Consider the following 15,138-nt stretch of genomic DNA (forward strand, 5'->3'; position numbering starts at 1 on the left):
TGGTCAGTGGAATTCCATCCACAGTGTGGTGCTGAGTCCTTCACACACACACACACACACACACACACACACACACACACACACACAGCACATACTTTGTGACCCTCCATCATGCACCCGCTGCCTCTGCAGGCTGGGCTTTCTCTCTACACAGAGACACTGCTCCTACCACCAGTTTTCTCAGCTCCTCTGTGACTCAACTTCTCACACCTACAAAATCATCCTCCATCACTCTCCACAACCCCATCCTCCATCACTCTCCACAACCCCCATCCTGCATTATTCTTCTTTAATTAGTAGCATGTGGTTTAAATTATGTTAGCTTAGTTGTGGGGGAAGGGCTTATTATGTTCGCCAACAGAATCTAAGCTTCAGCACCTCGGACAGCACCAGGTACATGTCTATGTTCTTAAGTTTGGGATGAATTAATGGGAGGCGGTGGCGGGGAGGAGGCAGAAATCTTTAATAAACAATTAATAAAAAATAATTAAATAAAATAAAAATCAAATAAAAAATAAAATGTGAGTTCACTGAAGGAAGTGGACCTGGGATATTGACTTATTGCCTCAGTCAAAGACAGGATGGTACCAAGTAGGAGTCCATAAACGTTTGTCTGTCTGCTTCATTCTGCTTTATTCCACCATCCTCTTCAGCTCTGGGTCCATGGGGCCTGCATCAGGCATACGTCCCCTCCCTTTTGATCACACTGCACAATAAAATTTAAATGTAACTAGGAAATGTATGCCTTTCATTTCTCTACAGTCACTCACAGACATGAGCTCAATGATCAGGGGAGACTGAGCAGCTGGCAGTGAGTTTAGATACTCCTTAGATGAAGCTCATTCCTACCATTAAAAATCAAGGTATTTCTTTGATACAGACCCATGTGTTCCCATGGAAACCTGTTCTATTGCCTAGGTGACTAAGGACTCATGCTGGCACAGTTAGATGATTATTTTAAAATTTTCAGAATATTCAGGTCTACTTAGACAAAAAAAATCACACTTCTTAGCCACATTGAAACTGCTTCATTATTTCCTTAAGCCACATTCTAAAGTTTTCATTTTTACTCCCCAAAAAATTAAGGCAAAAATAAATTTGTAAATTCTCCAAGTCTTTATCAGCAGTAGTGACAGTAAAAAGTTGCAACTGCCTGTGTCCATGCAAAAACACAGCTTTTGCCTCAAAGGGGATAAAAGATGCTTTGCTCTGTGGCCAAATACGTGTGATCATGGTCCAGGCACACAGATTCAGTTTACCCTAAATTCCGTGTTCCTGTGTGATAACATTTTCATGGAATTGTTATCATAACAGAACAAAGAAAGTCATAAATCAGGGCTGGAAAGATGGTTCAGTAGTCAAGAGCACTGGCTGCTCTTCCAGAGGTCCTGAGTTCAATTTCCAGCAACTACATGGTGGCTCACAACCATCTATAGTGGGATCTGATGCCTCTTCTGGCATAAAGTCATACAGATAGAGCACCATATACATAAAATAAATACTTTTTTTAAAAAGAAGGAGGGAAGGAAAGAAGGAAGGAAGAAAGGAAGGAAGCCATCAATCATGTTACCTTTCAAAACTATTGGTGGGAACATCCAGTAAGCAGGTCACAGAGCAGCAGGGAAACTGTACCATCACAGAACAGGGGGAATGCAGACCTCCGACACCAGCTGATGCAGTCTTTAGGCTGGTGGAAAATGGGGATCTGTTTGTGCTTTCCAAAGAATTTATCAAATAGTCATGAGAATGTTTGGTCGGACGCAGTGGTGGGCAGTAAGTGGCTGTTAAGAAATTGAAGGATGGCCCAAGATAGATTTTGGTGAGGCTCTGGATCTGTAACATTCCAACCCCTCTGTTCTGGTAGCCTGGGGTCCCGTCTGCAGATTCAGCTTTTATGGAGACAGACACGGCTGCAGAGGGCAACTAACCAGCCCCTAACATCTGAGTTCTAACATTTCAGCTCGCAGACCTGTGAGAAATAAATTATATTTACAAGATGCCATATTTATGTTATTTTTTATTATTGCAGTCCAAGAAGACTTAAAACGCCACTGCTCCTCTGATTTTTAAAAAATTATTATAAAGCATTATTGTCATAACTTCATATGTCAATTTGATATAGACCTGAAACAGGGGAACTTTAACTGAAGAACTGCCCAGATCATCATGTCTGTGGGCAATTTTCCTGATTGCTAGGTGATATAGGAGGGCCCAGTTCACTCTGGGCAATGTCATCTCTAGGCAGGTGAGCTGGGGATGCTTAAGAAAGGTAGCTGAGCAGTTCAGAGAGTGCCAGCCAGCACCAGCTTTTCTCTGTTGTGGGAAGATAAGGCCTACAAGCCCTCCAACCTGGAGTCTTCCAGAGGGCCTAGCAACAGGCACTGTCAGAGATCCTGATGGTGCCTAGCCAATGAGGGGAGACCACGCAATGTCAATGGATCAGAACGCAGCCTGGGTGCTGAGACGAGGGTATTTAAGGCTCTCCTCACTGCTGAATAAACGAGCCTGCTGTTCGCCTTTTACTGGACTCGGTGTCTCTACCGTTGATGGTGTGCCTTCTCACCCCCTCCCTCAGGGAACCATTAGGACTCTGGTATCTGCTTTGGTTCCTACTCCCCTTGAGCTCCTTCCTGACTCCTTGAACAATGGATTTTATCTTGTAAGCTAGGATAGACCCTTTCCTCCCCAAGCTGCTTTTCATCACAGTAACGAGTGTGAAATACACTTTGAGCCTGTTTCCACCCTGTCCCCTTCTACCTTATCCTCTCTCACCCCGGCCCTCCCATCAGCCCTCTTACCCCAGTTTCACATGCCATTCATCAGTACATACGATTTTCTGTATCTACTAAGTCTAATGAGAGAACTATAGCATGGGCCTTTCTGAGACCAGTGCAATTCACTTACTGCGGAGAATTGTCTGTATTCTGTCAATCATGTTTTAAATAAACGCTGATTGGCCAGGCAGGAAGTATAGGTGGGTCAACCAGACAGGAAGTAGAGGCGGGGCGATGAGAACAGGAGAATGCTAGGAAGGAAAAGCCCATTCCTCACAGTCCTGCCCAGACCACCGAAAGAAACAGAATGTGACCTGCCCTGCTGAAAAAGGTACTGAACCAGGTGGCTAACATAGATAAAGATAATGGGTTAATATACGTTATAAGAGCTAATACGAAGCCTGGGCTAATGGGCCAATCAGTTTATCATTAATATAGACCTCTGTGTTATTTTCTTTGGGACTTGCCGGCTGTGGGAACTGGGCAGGACATAAACCCCAACAAGCCGCCCCTTCTGTTACTAGGGCTATCTCCAGTTCCGTCTGTTCTCCTGCAAACACCGTAACCGCTTTCACTATGGCTGAAATTCTGTTGTGTGTATGAATTGTCCTTATCTGTTCCTCTGATGTTGGACACCTGGGTCAATCCATACTTAGCTCTTGTGAATAGTGCACACTGGTGTGCAAGATCTACGGGGCATGTTGACTTGGCGCCTCTGGGTTAACGCTGAGAAGTGGTGTATCTGGTCACATGGAAGCCATGTTTGGCCTCTGGAAGCCCATCGCACCGATTCCTACAGTGGCTGCAGTAGTTTACGGTGCTCCAGCAGTATGCAGAGCTCCCTTCCATCCACATCCTCACAGCCTGCTATGTCTCTGATTGCTGCCGTTCTGACTGGGATGAGGCAGGCTCCTTAACCTCAACTGCCTTGTCTCCCACCTGCTCTGGAAACCCTGTTCCTCTTCTAAGGCTCAACCCAAGTGCTATATATTTTTTCATAAAATAGTTATCTGTCTCCCAAGTCTCCCTAACTGAACTGTCTTTACCACCTGTGTTAGAGGTCTTGGTAACTTGACCGGTCCTTGATTGGCCTCTAAATGTAAGGTAGGAGCTGTTTCAATTATTCAGCTTCTTGAAGCATTTATAGAACAAAAAATAAATATTTAAAATTCTTTCTGTCCAAAATAAATTGAGAAAAATGAAACGGAATGAAAACCTAGGTCTTGGGTTTGTGGTTGACTATAAATAGAATAAACACAAAGACAATGTGTGTCAGAGCTGACCTGAACACGGGGTTCACCACCCAAAGCAGACAGGGCTCCAGCTCCTAGCCATGATGCCACCGCCATTCTACATGGTGACAGAATGCTAAAGGAATTGCTCTGATGTGGGCAGGAAGGAAGAAGCTTCACGTGTAGGGTTCTAATTGTCTTTGACTGTCCCCGTTCTGGGGCCAAGGAATTGCCGCATGTGCTCACACCTGAAAGGGCCAAAACATTCAAATAAACTGTGTGTTCTGTGGTGAGGAGACAGATGGACCAAAAGGGAGAGAACTCGTTTTCTTTACAGGAGGAAGGAGTACCATGCTGGATCATGGAGGGGGTGGCAAGCACGGAGCCATGGTGAGGAGACCGTGAGGGAAGGGGGCAGAGTGGGCAGCCTGCACCAGCAGAGAGTCAGCGTCCCGTCCTGACACTGGTCCGCTTGCTCACTGTGAGCAGCACAGATGCTGGGCAGCTGTGTTGCCTGTCAGCATCACTGGTATTTTGGAAAGAGACTAGCTTGAGATGACAGCGTAAGTACTTATTTTCTCTCCCACCTCAAGTCTGGAAAATGTTGAGGGATTCCTGAAAGTAGAAAAGAAAGCGAAGAAATACAGACTGCAGGGTGAAGTGTCCTCTCGGTGAGTGTGGGCAAGATCGGCACTATACCCCGCACGGCTCCAGACAAACTGGGTGCTCTAGAACGTGACGAGACCGGGCTGGGAGTGTAGACTTCCTCTGAAAGAGCTGTTCTGTTCAGAGCTGGGGCCCTAAGAGGTCCTCAGCCAGGGCTTGTGCACCAGGTCTAAACCCTAGAGTGTTTGCTATGCAAATGGTTAGTCTGGGAGGAGCCATGTCTGCGTAAGAAGGCAGGTGAAGCAGAGCGGATGTAAGATAGTGTTCCCAGTCAACTCTGCAGGTATGTGATTCTGTGATATCACCAACAGCTGGGACAAAGGCCACTGCAGACTGAACACATCCTAACATTTACCAAAGTGGTGTGAAGGCCTAGATCTGATACAAATGAGACTCAACAGCAATTCACAGCAAGGCACCCACGTTTGACACATTAAACTTGTGTATAATATTTTTTAATGAAAATACCTAATATGGAATTAATTTTCGTAAATATTATGTGTACATAAAATTTTATCACGTTTTATTTCATGAATCTCAACAGCTGCTAAGTCAGTAAAATTCAAGTCCAGGAGTATGAATGAGGAAGGAAGCTATGCTACTGAAACACGGCACTCTGTACACCCAGTGAGCCGGCTGTGAGACACGGCACTCTGTACACCCAGTGAGCCGGCTGTGAGACACGACACTCTGTACACCCAGTGAGCCGGCTGTGAGACACGGCACTCTGTACACCCAGTGAGCCAGCTGTGAGCTGTTATAATGTCACCTGTCTATTTTCCACGGCCGCAACAAAATACTCAAGACTGTGTAGTTTGTAAAGAAAGGGTTTATTTAGCTGGCAGGGTTGGAGGCTGGAATCCAAACAGCAGGGGAGCTGTCTGCACGCACCATGGAGGACAGTACGGAAAGAGATGAGGGACAGGAAACACCACACGGTGACAGATGAAGCCAGAGAAGGGAGGGGTCAGTCTCCAGCTCTTAAAACGGTCCACTCAAGAGAACGGACCAGGGACACATGAGAGCTACCAGGATCTCTCATGAGGACAATATATTAACTATCTGCTGGCATGCTTCTGTGTCCAAGGACAATGTACTAAATGACCAGATGGCATTCTGTTGTGTCCATTGTTCCAGGGACTGGCCCTGACTGGGCCAGTGAGGGAAAGAAGAAATGACAGACAGGCAGACACACAGACACTCAGTGCTGGCCTGGGCTCTCAGCGTGTTTATCATAGTGGCTTACAGACAGGCAGGGTTATCACATGCATATCATCCAGTAGGCAGACAACGCTGGATCAAGGAGGAAAAGTCTTTGTAGGGCAGCAGTCTTAAAGCTGTAAATATCCAGGTTGGGGGAGAGCTGGGGTGGACATTTTCTGTATACACTGTCAACCCTGCACATATCAGGAGGGAACGTTCCGCTGTGCCTCCGTGGGTCCGTCACTCAGGGTTTCCTCCCCTCTCTCCAGCTTCCACCAGAACCCACATCTTAAAGGTCATACCACTTCCCAACATCACCATACTAGAGACTGGCCACTCAACACACGCATCTTAGAGAATCACACTCATACCATATCCAAACCGTTCACAATTGTTAGAAACAAACCTGGGAAGCAGGAAAACAGTCAGGTAGTATGCTGTAAGCTGCTACTCTCAGTAGTCAATAGATAATTTAAGAGCCACCACCAACATTTGTGGGGTATGAGTAAATATCACAATGCAAGCAATACATATGACTGACTGAATGAATGGATAAAAATATACACACAATAGAATATACATGTATGCATAATTAAAAGCTGGTTAGACACACAGATACAAATGCAGGAACAGAGGGCAACAGATGCTAGACACGCACAGATAATAGGGATGGCTGGGGACAGAGGGACAGTGGATGATTCGATAGCAGGGATAAGTGACAGATGTAAGGCAGGGGACGCATGGACAGACCCAGCTCTGATGTTCCAAGAGCAAATCAGTGCAGATGTCCACTGGCAACCTGAAAAGGGAACGTTTATTTTAAGGCTCAAACCTTGTCTTGCCTCGCCTTTCTGACAGAAATAGTAACTGAAGCTGTGAGCATAGATCAACACAGCAAGAAAAATAAAAGCCAGGGGGGGGAGGAGGGAGGGAGGGGTGGGGAGGGAGAGAACCTTGCAGTGCATCGCCAGCTAACCAGAGGGAAGCATCGTGCAGATGGACGTGGCATTCGGAGGGTGCGCAGCAACACTGAAGTCAAAGGAATCTGCCCCACTTGTGTTCCTGAGTAGGTGTCTCTGATCATCGTCTTGGAAAACAGAGTATAAATAAAAGTCTGTGGGTGGTGGTGGTGACAACACCCTTGTTTTCAGTCTGTCCTGCCTGCCCACCAGAGGTCTGGGGATCCACTCACCATTTCTGGTGGTTAGAACAGCCAGCAAAGCCTGCCTTCCACCCCTTCCTCCGACTTCTATTCACCAGCTCTTCATTTCAAACCCAGGCGGGGAGATGACACCCTTTGTCCACACACACACTTGAGACCATCCTGTGGCGCTCACATTTTGATAATGCGCACATGGACTTCGCTGTTATCCACTTGCATCTCTAGATCCCTCTCTGGTGGTTCCTTTGCTCTGTTGGTTACCAAGAGTCTCCTGCGGGAAAGGTAGGAGCCCAGCTGCAGTAAACTCACCTCTTTGGCAGTATGTCTCCTCTCTGCCACAACCCTATCAGAGACAAGGAGGAACTGTGTGGCTGCATACGCAGTATCTAGCACTAGACAAGGCTGACTTTTGGCCAGTGTCTTAGCTAGGATTTTTATTAGTGTGAAGAGACACCATGACCATGGCAACTCTTATAAAGAAAACATTTAATGGCGTGGCTCACTTACAGTTTCAGAGGTTCAGTTCATTATCATCATGATCGGGAGCATGGTGGCCTGCAGGCAGACTTGATCCTGGAGTGGCTGAGAGTCCTACATCTTGCAGGCAACAGGAAGTTGGCTGAGACACTGTGTGATGTCCTGAGCATAGGAAACCTCAAAGCCCGCCCCCACAGTGACACACTTCCTCCAACAAGGCCATATCTTTTCCAACAAAATCACACCACATAATAGTACCACTCCCTGTGAGATTTACATTCAAACTACCACAGCCAGGAAGAACATATGACATGGTAAACACATTGAAATTAGTGACCATGCTCTGTATGTTGACCATTGTTCTTACTTTTCCGTAGATCAATTCTACCAGTGATGACCTCTTTGGGGGCAAGTACTCATTCTATTAATAACTGGACACACACATTCATGTAAAAATGTAAACAAACCATGTACACGGTTTTAAGAATGATTAGAAAGCAAATGTCCAGGTGCAGAAGCAGAACCCAAAGCTTCCCACCCAGAGTGATCAAATCTCTCCTTGCCCTAGAAACAGCTGTGAAAATCTTTGCTGCTCTTAATAGTTTTACACTTACACATTTACCCTTAATACTGTAGTTTACAGAAAGTTCAAAGACTCACAAACCTACCCAGCACTAAGGAGGCAGAGGCAGGAGGACCTCTATGAGTTCAAGGCCAGCAGGCTGTACACAGTGAGTTCCAGGACAGCCAGAGCTACATAGTGAGATCCTGACTTAAACAAAACAGTAACAAAAAAGGACTGTCAAGATTGGAGGGATCACACCGTGGCCTTGCTTTGGCTTGCTTTTCTCACCCAGTGCTGTGATCCACCTGTTGTTGTACAGGCGGTTTTCTTTTTAATTGCTGTGTCATATTTCACAGCACAGTCATAATTTGTCCATTTGGTTACTGTACAAGTCTGGGTTGGACAGTGGTTTCAGCTAGTTCAAATACTATCAAGTGCAACGAACTCCAAAACAGCCAAACTGCAGTGAGTATTTTCTTCATGTTTACTAGAAAGATCATTTTACTGGTTCATAACATACAGATTACCTTCGTTAAAACTTGTTACTGTGGGGTCTGTGTGTGTGTGCACACTTGGTGTGGGATTCCCCGCTGTATGCTGTAAATGTTTTATTGCCATTGATTAATAAAAAAGTAGCTTTCGGCCAATGGCTTAACAGAGTAAAGCCAGGCAGGAACTCTGAACAAGAGAGAGAGAGAGAGAGAGAGAGAGAGAGAGAGAGAGAGAGAGAGAGAGAGAGAAGGCGGAGTCAATGAGACACCATGTAGCCACAGGAGGAGAAAGACGCTGGTGCTGGTACCTTTAAACCACGAGCCTTGTGGTAAAATATAAAATAATAAAAATGGGTTAATTTAAGATATAATAGCTAGATAGCAATACACCTAAGTGATTGGCCAAACAGTGTTTTAAATAATACAGCTTTTGTGTGATTATTTCAGGTCTGAGTGGCCAGAAAATGAAGGAGCAGCCTCTGCTAATACCAAATGGTGTGTGTTTACATGAAGGTATGTACACAAGGGGGCCAGAAGAAAATCTCTCCTCAGACACTATTATATATATATATATATATTGGTTTTGTTTGTTGAAATAGCATCTTTTACTAGCCTGTGACTTATAACTCGTTGTGATAGCTGGCCAGCAAACCTTGGGTATCTGTGTCTCCACCTCTTCAGTATTGAGATTAAAGGCATATTCCCACCACTCTCCCTCACTTTATTTGAATTCTGGGTACTGAACTCAGATCCATTACTGTCAGCCCTTGGTCCGGCAGGTGTCTAATGGTACTGCATTGTGACTGTGGGTTCCTGGCTGTGGTTGTTAAGGAGGATGTTGGTATCTCCATACATTGGCTATTTGCATTTTCTCATGGGTGCTGCCTCTGCTTAAGTCTCCCGTCACTTTAAAAATGTTTTCCATTTCCTATGGTATGCCTATTAAATGGGTCCTAGATATTATGAATATGGAAACTTCTGCACTGTGACTCCATTTTATGACGTTGTTTGGTTTTGGGTAGATAAATTTGTGACTGAAAAAAATCCTTTTCAAGGCTGGAGCAATGTGTCTCAGCTCTTCCAGAGGACCAGGGTTCAATATCTAGCAAGCACATAGCAGCTCACAACTGTCTGTAATTCCAGTCCCATGGGATCTGACACCCTCTTGTCTTCCAAAGATGCTACACACATGGTACATTAGGACATACATGCAGGAAAAAAACACCCGTACATCCAAAATAATAAATTTAAAATGTTTTTCTTTTCAACCCCAAATTATATTTTCTCATACATGTCCACCACAGGATTTGGAATAGACTTTTTTGAATATTGGGAAGGTACTGAGTAACATACAATATATAACATATAACACCCTCAACAAAGATTCAGCACCCACTATCATATACATTAAGCCTTCTAGAGCAAAAATTCTTAGTTATATAAGTAATAAATACAGTCTCACACCATTTTAGTGCACGTTTTCTCTCTCTCTCTTATATCAATGAGTTCCAAAGAGCTTGATGATTCAGAGATTGAGAGATTTTGCAATCAGTAAGATTTACAATCACAAGACAGGCATAATTAAATCGGTAAAAGTCAAGAGGACCCTCCTGGTGGAACCATCTGGAATTGTCCGTAGAAAGATTTTTCAGTACGGATACTAGCACCGTTACACATCTCTCTGGAAATCTGTGCACTTTTCTAAACTTCACTTGCATTCAACCGTTTCTAAGATCCTTTGACTTTTTTGTCTTCTAGAGCTAGCCTTTATTATTGACATCTCTCTTCAGATGTTTGTTCATTGTATTCTTTTCCCCAAAAACTAACTTGACTTTATTTTCCCAGTGTCGGATGCCGCTGTGCGTTAGTGGATTGGCTACAGACCCGACAAAAGCAAAATTCTGGCTTGCTGTTTGCCGCGGGGTGAGTGTTGCATCGCAGTCAGTTTCAAGCTACCAATAATATTTCGGTCATGGAGTTGGGACGGGGTACACAGACGGCTCTCTACACAAGGCTGGCTGTGGACACCACCGTTCCCATTTCATTCATGCCTGCTCTAGACGCATTTCTGTGGCACACATTCATACTCGCTGCCATACAGACAAAATAAGTAAACCTTTAATATAGATTTCCGTCTCCAACTTAACTCATCTAAGGCTCTTTCATGGTTCGGGCCTCACAGTGGCACCGACAGTAGAGCTAACTCTCCCGGGACTGGTGTGAGTCCGTGCTGCACACGCATGCACGCGGCTCTTCCCAGGAGCTAGAGCAGACAGAACCAGGGCGCAGCCGGCGGACTGGCCTTCATCCGTGGCTCGACTCGTCTTCCTGAACATTCTACTTAAACACGGGCTCATAAATTAAACGCTCCTCTCAAAACATCCGAAGCACGGCAGAGATGAGGGGTCTGGTCTGCAAACCTGGCCAAACTTCGCCGGGAGTCCGTGCTCTCAGGCTGGTGGCCTCCTCCCCCACTATCCCTCCACTCCAGCCCCGGCCGCCGCCACTACTGGGCCGAGGGCGGTGACGATCGGTGACGCCCAAAAGCCGCGCCCACCACAGCCGGAAAACGCAGCCGGAAGTCCCGCCCTTCCGTGTGGAGAACTGCGCCAGGAAGGATCAACACGGGTCAGCTGCTGCTTTCCCGGGGGAGCGTTTCCTTGCGTGGTCTGTGGACTCCCCGGGCGACTCGGCGGCCCGGGAGCCGAGCTCCTCCCCGCGCTCGCCCACGTTGGCTGCTCCTCGGGAGGCCGCGCGCGGGACTGCAAAGCTCGGGCCCTCCGCGCCGCAGCCCGGGGTTGTAAGCTAGCCCTGGGAGCCCTGCAGGAATGGCAGCCCCGACCATGAAGGAAAGGCAGGTGTGCTGGAGCGCGCGCGACCTGTACTGGCGCTGTCTCGACGACAACGCGGAGGACGCGGCTCGGTGCAAGCAGCTGAGGAGCTCGTTCGAGGCCAGCTGCCCCCAACAGTGGGTAAGTCCCGGGCGCTCGGCCTCACCTCGGGGTAGGACTGGAGGGACAAGGTCACGGGGGAAGGCGCGCGGTGGAAGCCACCAGTTGGTTGTTATTGCTGGAGAAAGTGACAGTGCGCGGCCGGTTTCTGGGGAAGGGAAAGTGTTGTGATGATTTCTGCAGGAGTCCATAGCCTCTCTCACAGTTCCGTCATCCAGCAGCATAAAAAGAAAGTTCTTTTATTTTTAACTTTGTTCCGGTCTCTGCCAACTCCTATAAAGTGCAGACTGAGAGGTGTGTCCAAAACCACGCTCGTGGGGGTGGGGGGAGCGCGGGTGGAGCGTCGTGGGAATGTGTTCTGAGAAAGACACTAGGTTTTATTTGCTAGGATTTTCATCAGTGTTGGGAGGCCTTGAATTCACTTTTAGGCACTAGAGAGGAGAAACAGTTGTCCAAAACGAGCCAGCCACCGTGTGGAGAGAGGATTTGAACTCCGGTTCTTAACTTTGCCTTTACTCTGCTGTACAGCAGTCCCTTGAGAAAGAGAAGGGTTGTGCTGTGCAGTACAAGGCCACGAGAACCAGGACTGTGGGTGACTGGAGTGTTCAGAGAGCAGCTTCAGGAGGAGATCCGCTCCCGGGAGAGGCTGAGTTCTGGGCAGGTTGTTGTCAACAGCATAACACTGCTTTCAAGGCAAAGGATAGTGTATTTTGCAGCCAAATATGAGCACAGATTGAAGTTTCCCTTAATACCATGTGGCAGAAGTTTCATTAAGTTTTATGGGAACAGAACACAATTTTCAAATACATGGGTGGCAATGCAGGTTAAGTCCGTTCATTACAGCAAAGCAGGAAAGCCTGTGTTGGGCCTCAGAGGCTGTCACATGACATGCTTAGCCTTTGGGGTGGTGGGAGCCAGTGAGTGGTTTCACCTGTCACCAGGGTGTGAAATCAGTCACAGAGGTGGGCAAGGAATTCAGAGGGCAAAAGACGGACCCTCAACTTCAAACCTTTCCAAAGCCACTCAAGTTCTGATCAGTAGGATTAGTCCTGCGGAAGGTTCGATGTAAGGTGTGGCTTTTCCCCGTTCATATTGGACTGTGATACCTCAGGTGCCGCTAAATGTAACTGAGCACAACAGATACCTCAATTAGCTTTTCACAGAACAGGAGGGACATTGTATGCTTTTAAGTCTGATATTCTTTTATAAAGCACCCATTCTAGTGTAGTCATTCAAGACCACCAGGGATAAATCTCCACGCTGACAGTGAGATTTTTGAATACCTTGTCATAACACCCCAGAGGGACAAAGGCCATCAAACCACGGGGGATTTTGAGCAAGGATGGGGCTTTGGATGTGAAGCAGTGATGTCACGGCCTCAGAGCAGAGCTGTGCACCAGCAGGACCTCAGGGCTCAGGACTGAGGTAAACCCAGAGTCCTGTTTTCCATCATGTTCAGAAACCATATGTGAATTCGTACGTAGGTAGGCAGTTAGGGAGGCTTCTCTCTGAAGGTGCCTTGGATACTCTGGGCAGGTGTGTTACATTTCCTTCTGATGGAACTTTAAGGAGCGAGTCTGTCTATGTGCGGTGGTAGAGGACGGGTTTCTCAGTGAAGGAGAAAGCCGTGTTCAGGCAGGCTCCATGAAGACATGCACTGAAGGTTTTTAAAAAAATTAGCATTTTGTGGTCTCCAGTGCAAACATGAGGCATCCTACACCTGCCCTGTCTGCAGAGCTGCTGGGATACAGGGCCGGGGCAGCGGCATCCTACATCTGCCCTGTCTGCAGAGCTGCTGGGATACAGGGCCGGGGCAGCGGCATCCTACACCTGCCCTGTCTGCAGAGCTGCTGGGATACAGGGCCGGGGCAGCGGCATCCTACACCTGCCCTGTCTGCAGAGCTGCTGGGATACAGGGCCGGGGCAGCGGCATCCTACACCTGCCCTGTCTGCAGAGCTGCTGGGATACAGGGCCGGGGCAGCGGCATCCTACACCTGCCCTGTCTGCAGAGCTGCTGGGATGCAGGGCCGGGGCAGCGGCACGGCTGGCACACATGTTTTCCTTGGGTTTGATTTCGACTTGTAGAACATGGGACTTTTCAGATGCCGCATGAAGAGGATGATATGAATGGAAACAAAGCCAAGCCTTGAATAACTTGTGAATATTTAGTCATGTGTCCGTCTCGACTTGTCTTTCTTGACAAAGATACCAGGCCTGATACCATACACTGACCCTATAACCAGCCATGGTCTAAAACTTAAGATTCCTGATCCAACCAAGAACTGCCAAACAGGCTCTTATGTGCCTAAGACTGTTTAAGTTCACGGGCCATACGTGCTAACAGCCAAGAGGGAACGGGGAGACTCATGGCTCTTTCAGGCACTAGATCCCTGACTCAGGAGGCTAGAACACAAATCCTGGTTCTGCCTTGATACAGTTAATGCCGAGTTACATTTAAATCTGCGCTTTTGCTTGCCAACTGCACAGCTTGCTCTAATGTCAGGCCTTTTTATCTCAATAGATAAAATATTTTGACAAAAGAAGAGACTACTTGAAATTCAAGGAAAAATTTGAAGCCGGAGAATTCCAGCCTTCACGGTCCACTGAAAATTCCTAGGCTCTGCCTGAACTTTCACGCAGGTGGAGATTATTCTTCTGGACTTTCAGAAAAGCTTTGCTGGTTCCAGGACAAAAGCAGTTTGGCCGCAATTACACATCAGCCAGCACCTGTCGCTTGTGAATACCAATTAGTAAAAGGGTCAAGTAGCCGGAGATCCTAATCATTCAAACTATGAAGGACTGGCTGCTGCTACGTGTGCTGCTTTAATTTCGTGAGGATCTATTTCAAGAAAAAAATTAAAGTTTATTATAAAAACACAATGTTTATCTTCCTTCCCCCCCCTTAGAATGAAAGCCAAATAGTATGCAAATCGAGTTGCAACTGATATAAATAAAAACTAAGATAGGTTGTTATGTGTGTTGCTGGCTTTTAGATCAGCATTTTAATGCAGAAACGACACAGTGAAGCTAGAAACCTTAAGTAACCAATGGGTTATAATAAAAGTTGTTCAAATGTCCTCAATGATCAGACAGTGCCTGAGTCTATTCCAAGGTGATTAAGAAAATGCCAAAGGATGAACCCCCAGAAATGAACAGTAACTCACAAACCTCCAGACAATACTTCAAATCGTGTATTTCTTACAGAGCTTGTATTCAGAATACAAAAACCAAAACTTCATGATTCTTAATAAGAAAAATGAACCTGTTTAAAAAGTGAGCAAATTATGCGAATAGATATTGTAAGGATTCCAGCTCGGATGGAAAGGAATCCTGGCAGACTCGACGGAAGCGGAGCCGTGTGCAGCCCTGCTTCAAGAAAGGTTTCCCCAGTGGACTAACTCTGAGGTCTGCCGGAGTGGAACAGCTCTGCTCTGCCAGGGAAGGTTCTGCTGCACTCCAGGGAAAGAAGGTCTCACTCAAACCTCATTCAAGAGATTTATTGGGAAGGAGGAATCCTGAGGGTGGCTGCTTCTGCCATGGTAGGAAAAGGCAGCTGCCAACTGAACAGGTACAGAGCTTATATAGGGCTTCTTAGGGGTGGAGTTTTTCCAGGGTG

General features: G+C 46.7%; 1 protein-coding gene across 1 annotated transcript; it reads left to right on the forward strand.

Annotated features, from left to right (window-relative positions):
• The first annotated feature begins 11,148 nt into the window (after positions 1-11,148).
• On the forward strand, positions 11,149-14,402 carry Coa6 (cytochrome c oxidase assembly factor 6). Its single transcript, XM_075977709.1, has 2 exons — positions 11,149-11,542; positions 14,044-14,402. The coding sequence occupies exons 1-2, from the start codon at positions 11,399-11,401 to the stop codon at positions 14,137-14,139; spliced, it is 240 nt and encodes a 79-aa protein (XP_075833824.1). The 5' UTR covers positions 11,149-11,398; the 3' UTR covers positions 14,140-14,402.
• The last annotated feature ends 736 nt before the right edge of the window (positions 14,403-15,138 follow it).

Source organism: Microtus pennsylvanicus, chromosome 6, assembly GCF_037038515.1.
Source record: "Microtus pennsylvanicus isolate mMicPen1 chromosome 6, mMicPen1.hap1, whole genome shotgun sequence".
Classification (NCBI taxonomy): domain Eukaryota; kingdom Metazoa; phylum Chordata; class Mammalia; order Rodentia; family Cricetidae; genus Microtus; species Microtus pennsylvanicus.

Excerpts from the sequence above, each read along its gene's own strand:
- Coa6 (XM_075977709.1), top strand. The coding sequence starts at position 11,399 with ATGGCAGCCCCGACCATGAAGGAAAGGCAGGTGTGCTGGAGCGCGCGC. Across the intron at positions 11,543-14,043 it reads CCAGCTGCCCCCAACAGTGG|ATAAAATATTTTGACAAAAG; the intron begins GTAAGTCCCGGG and ends TTATCTCAATAG.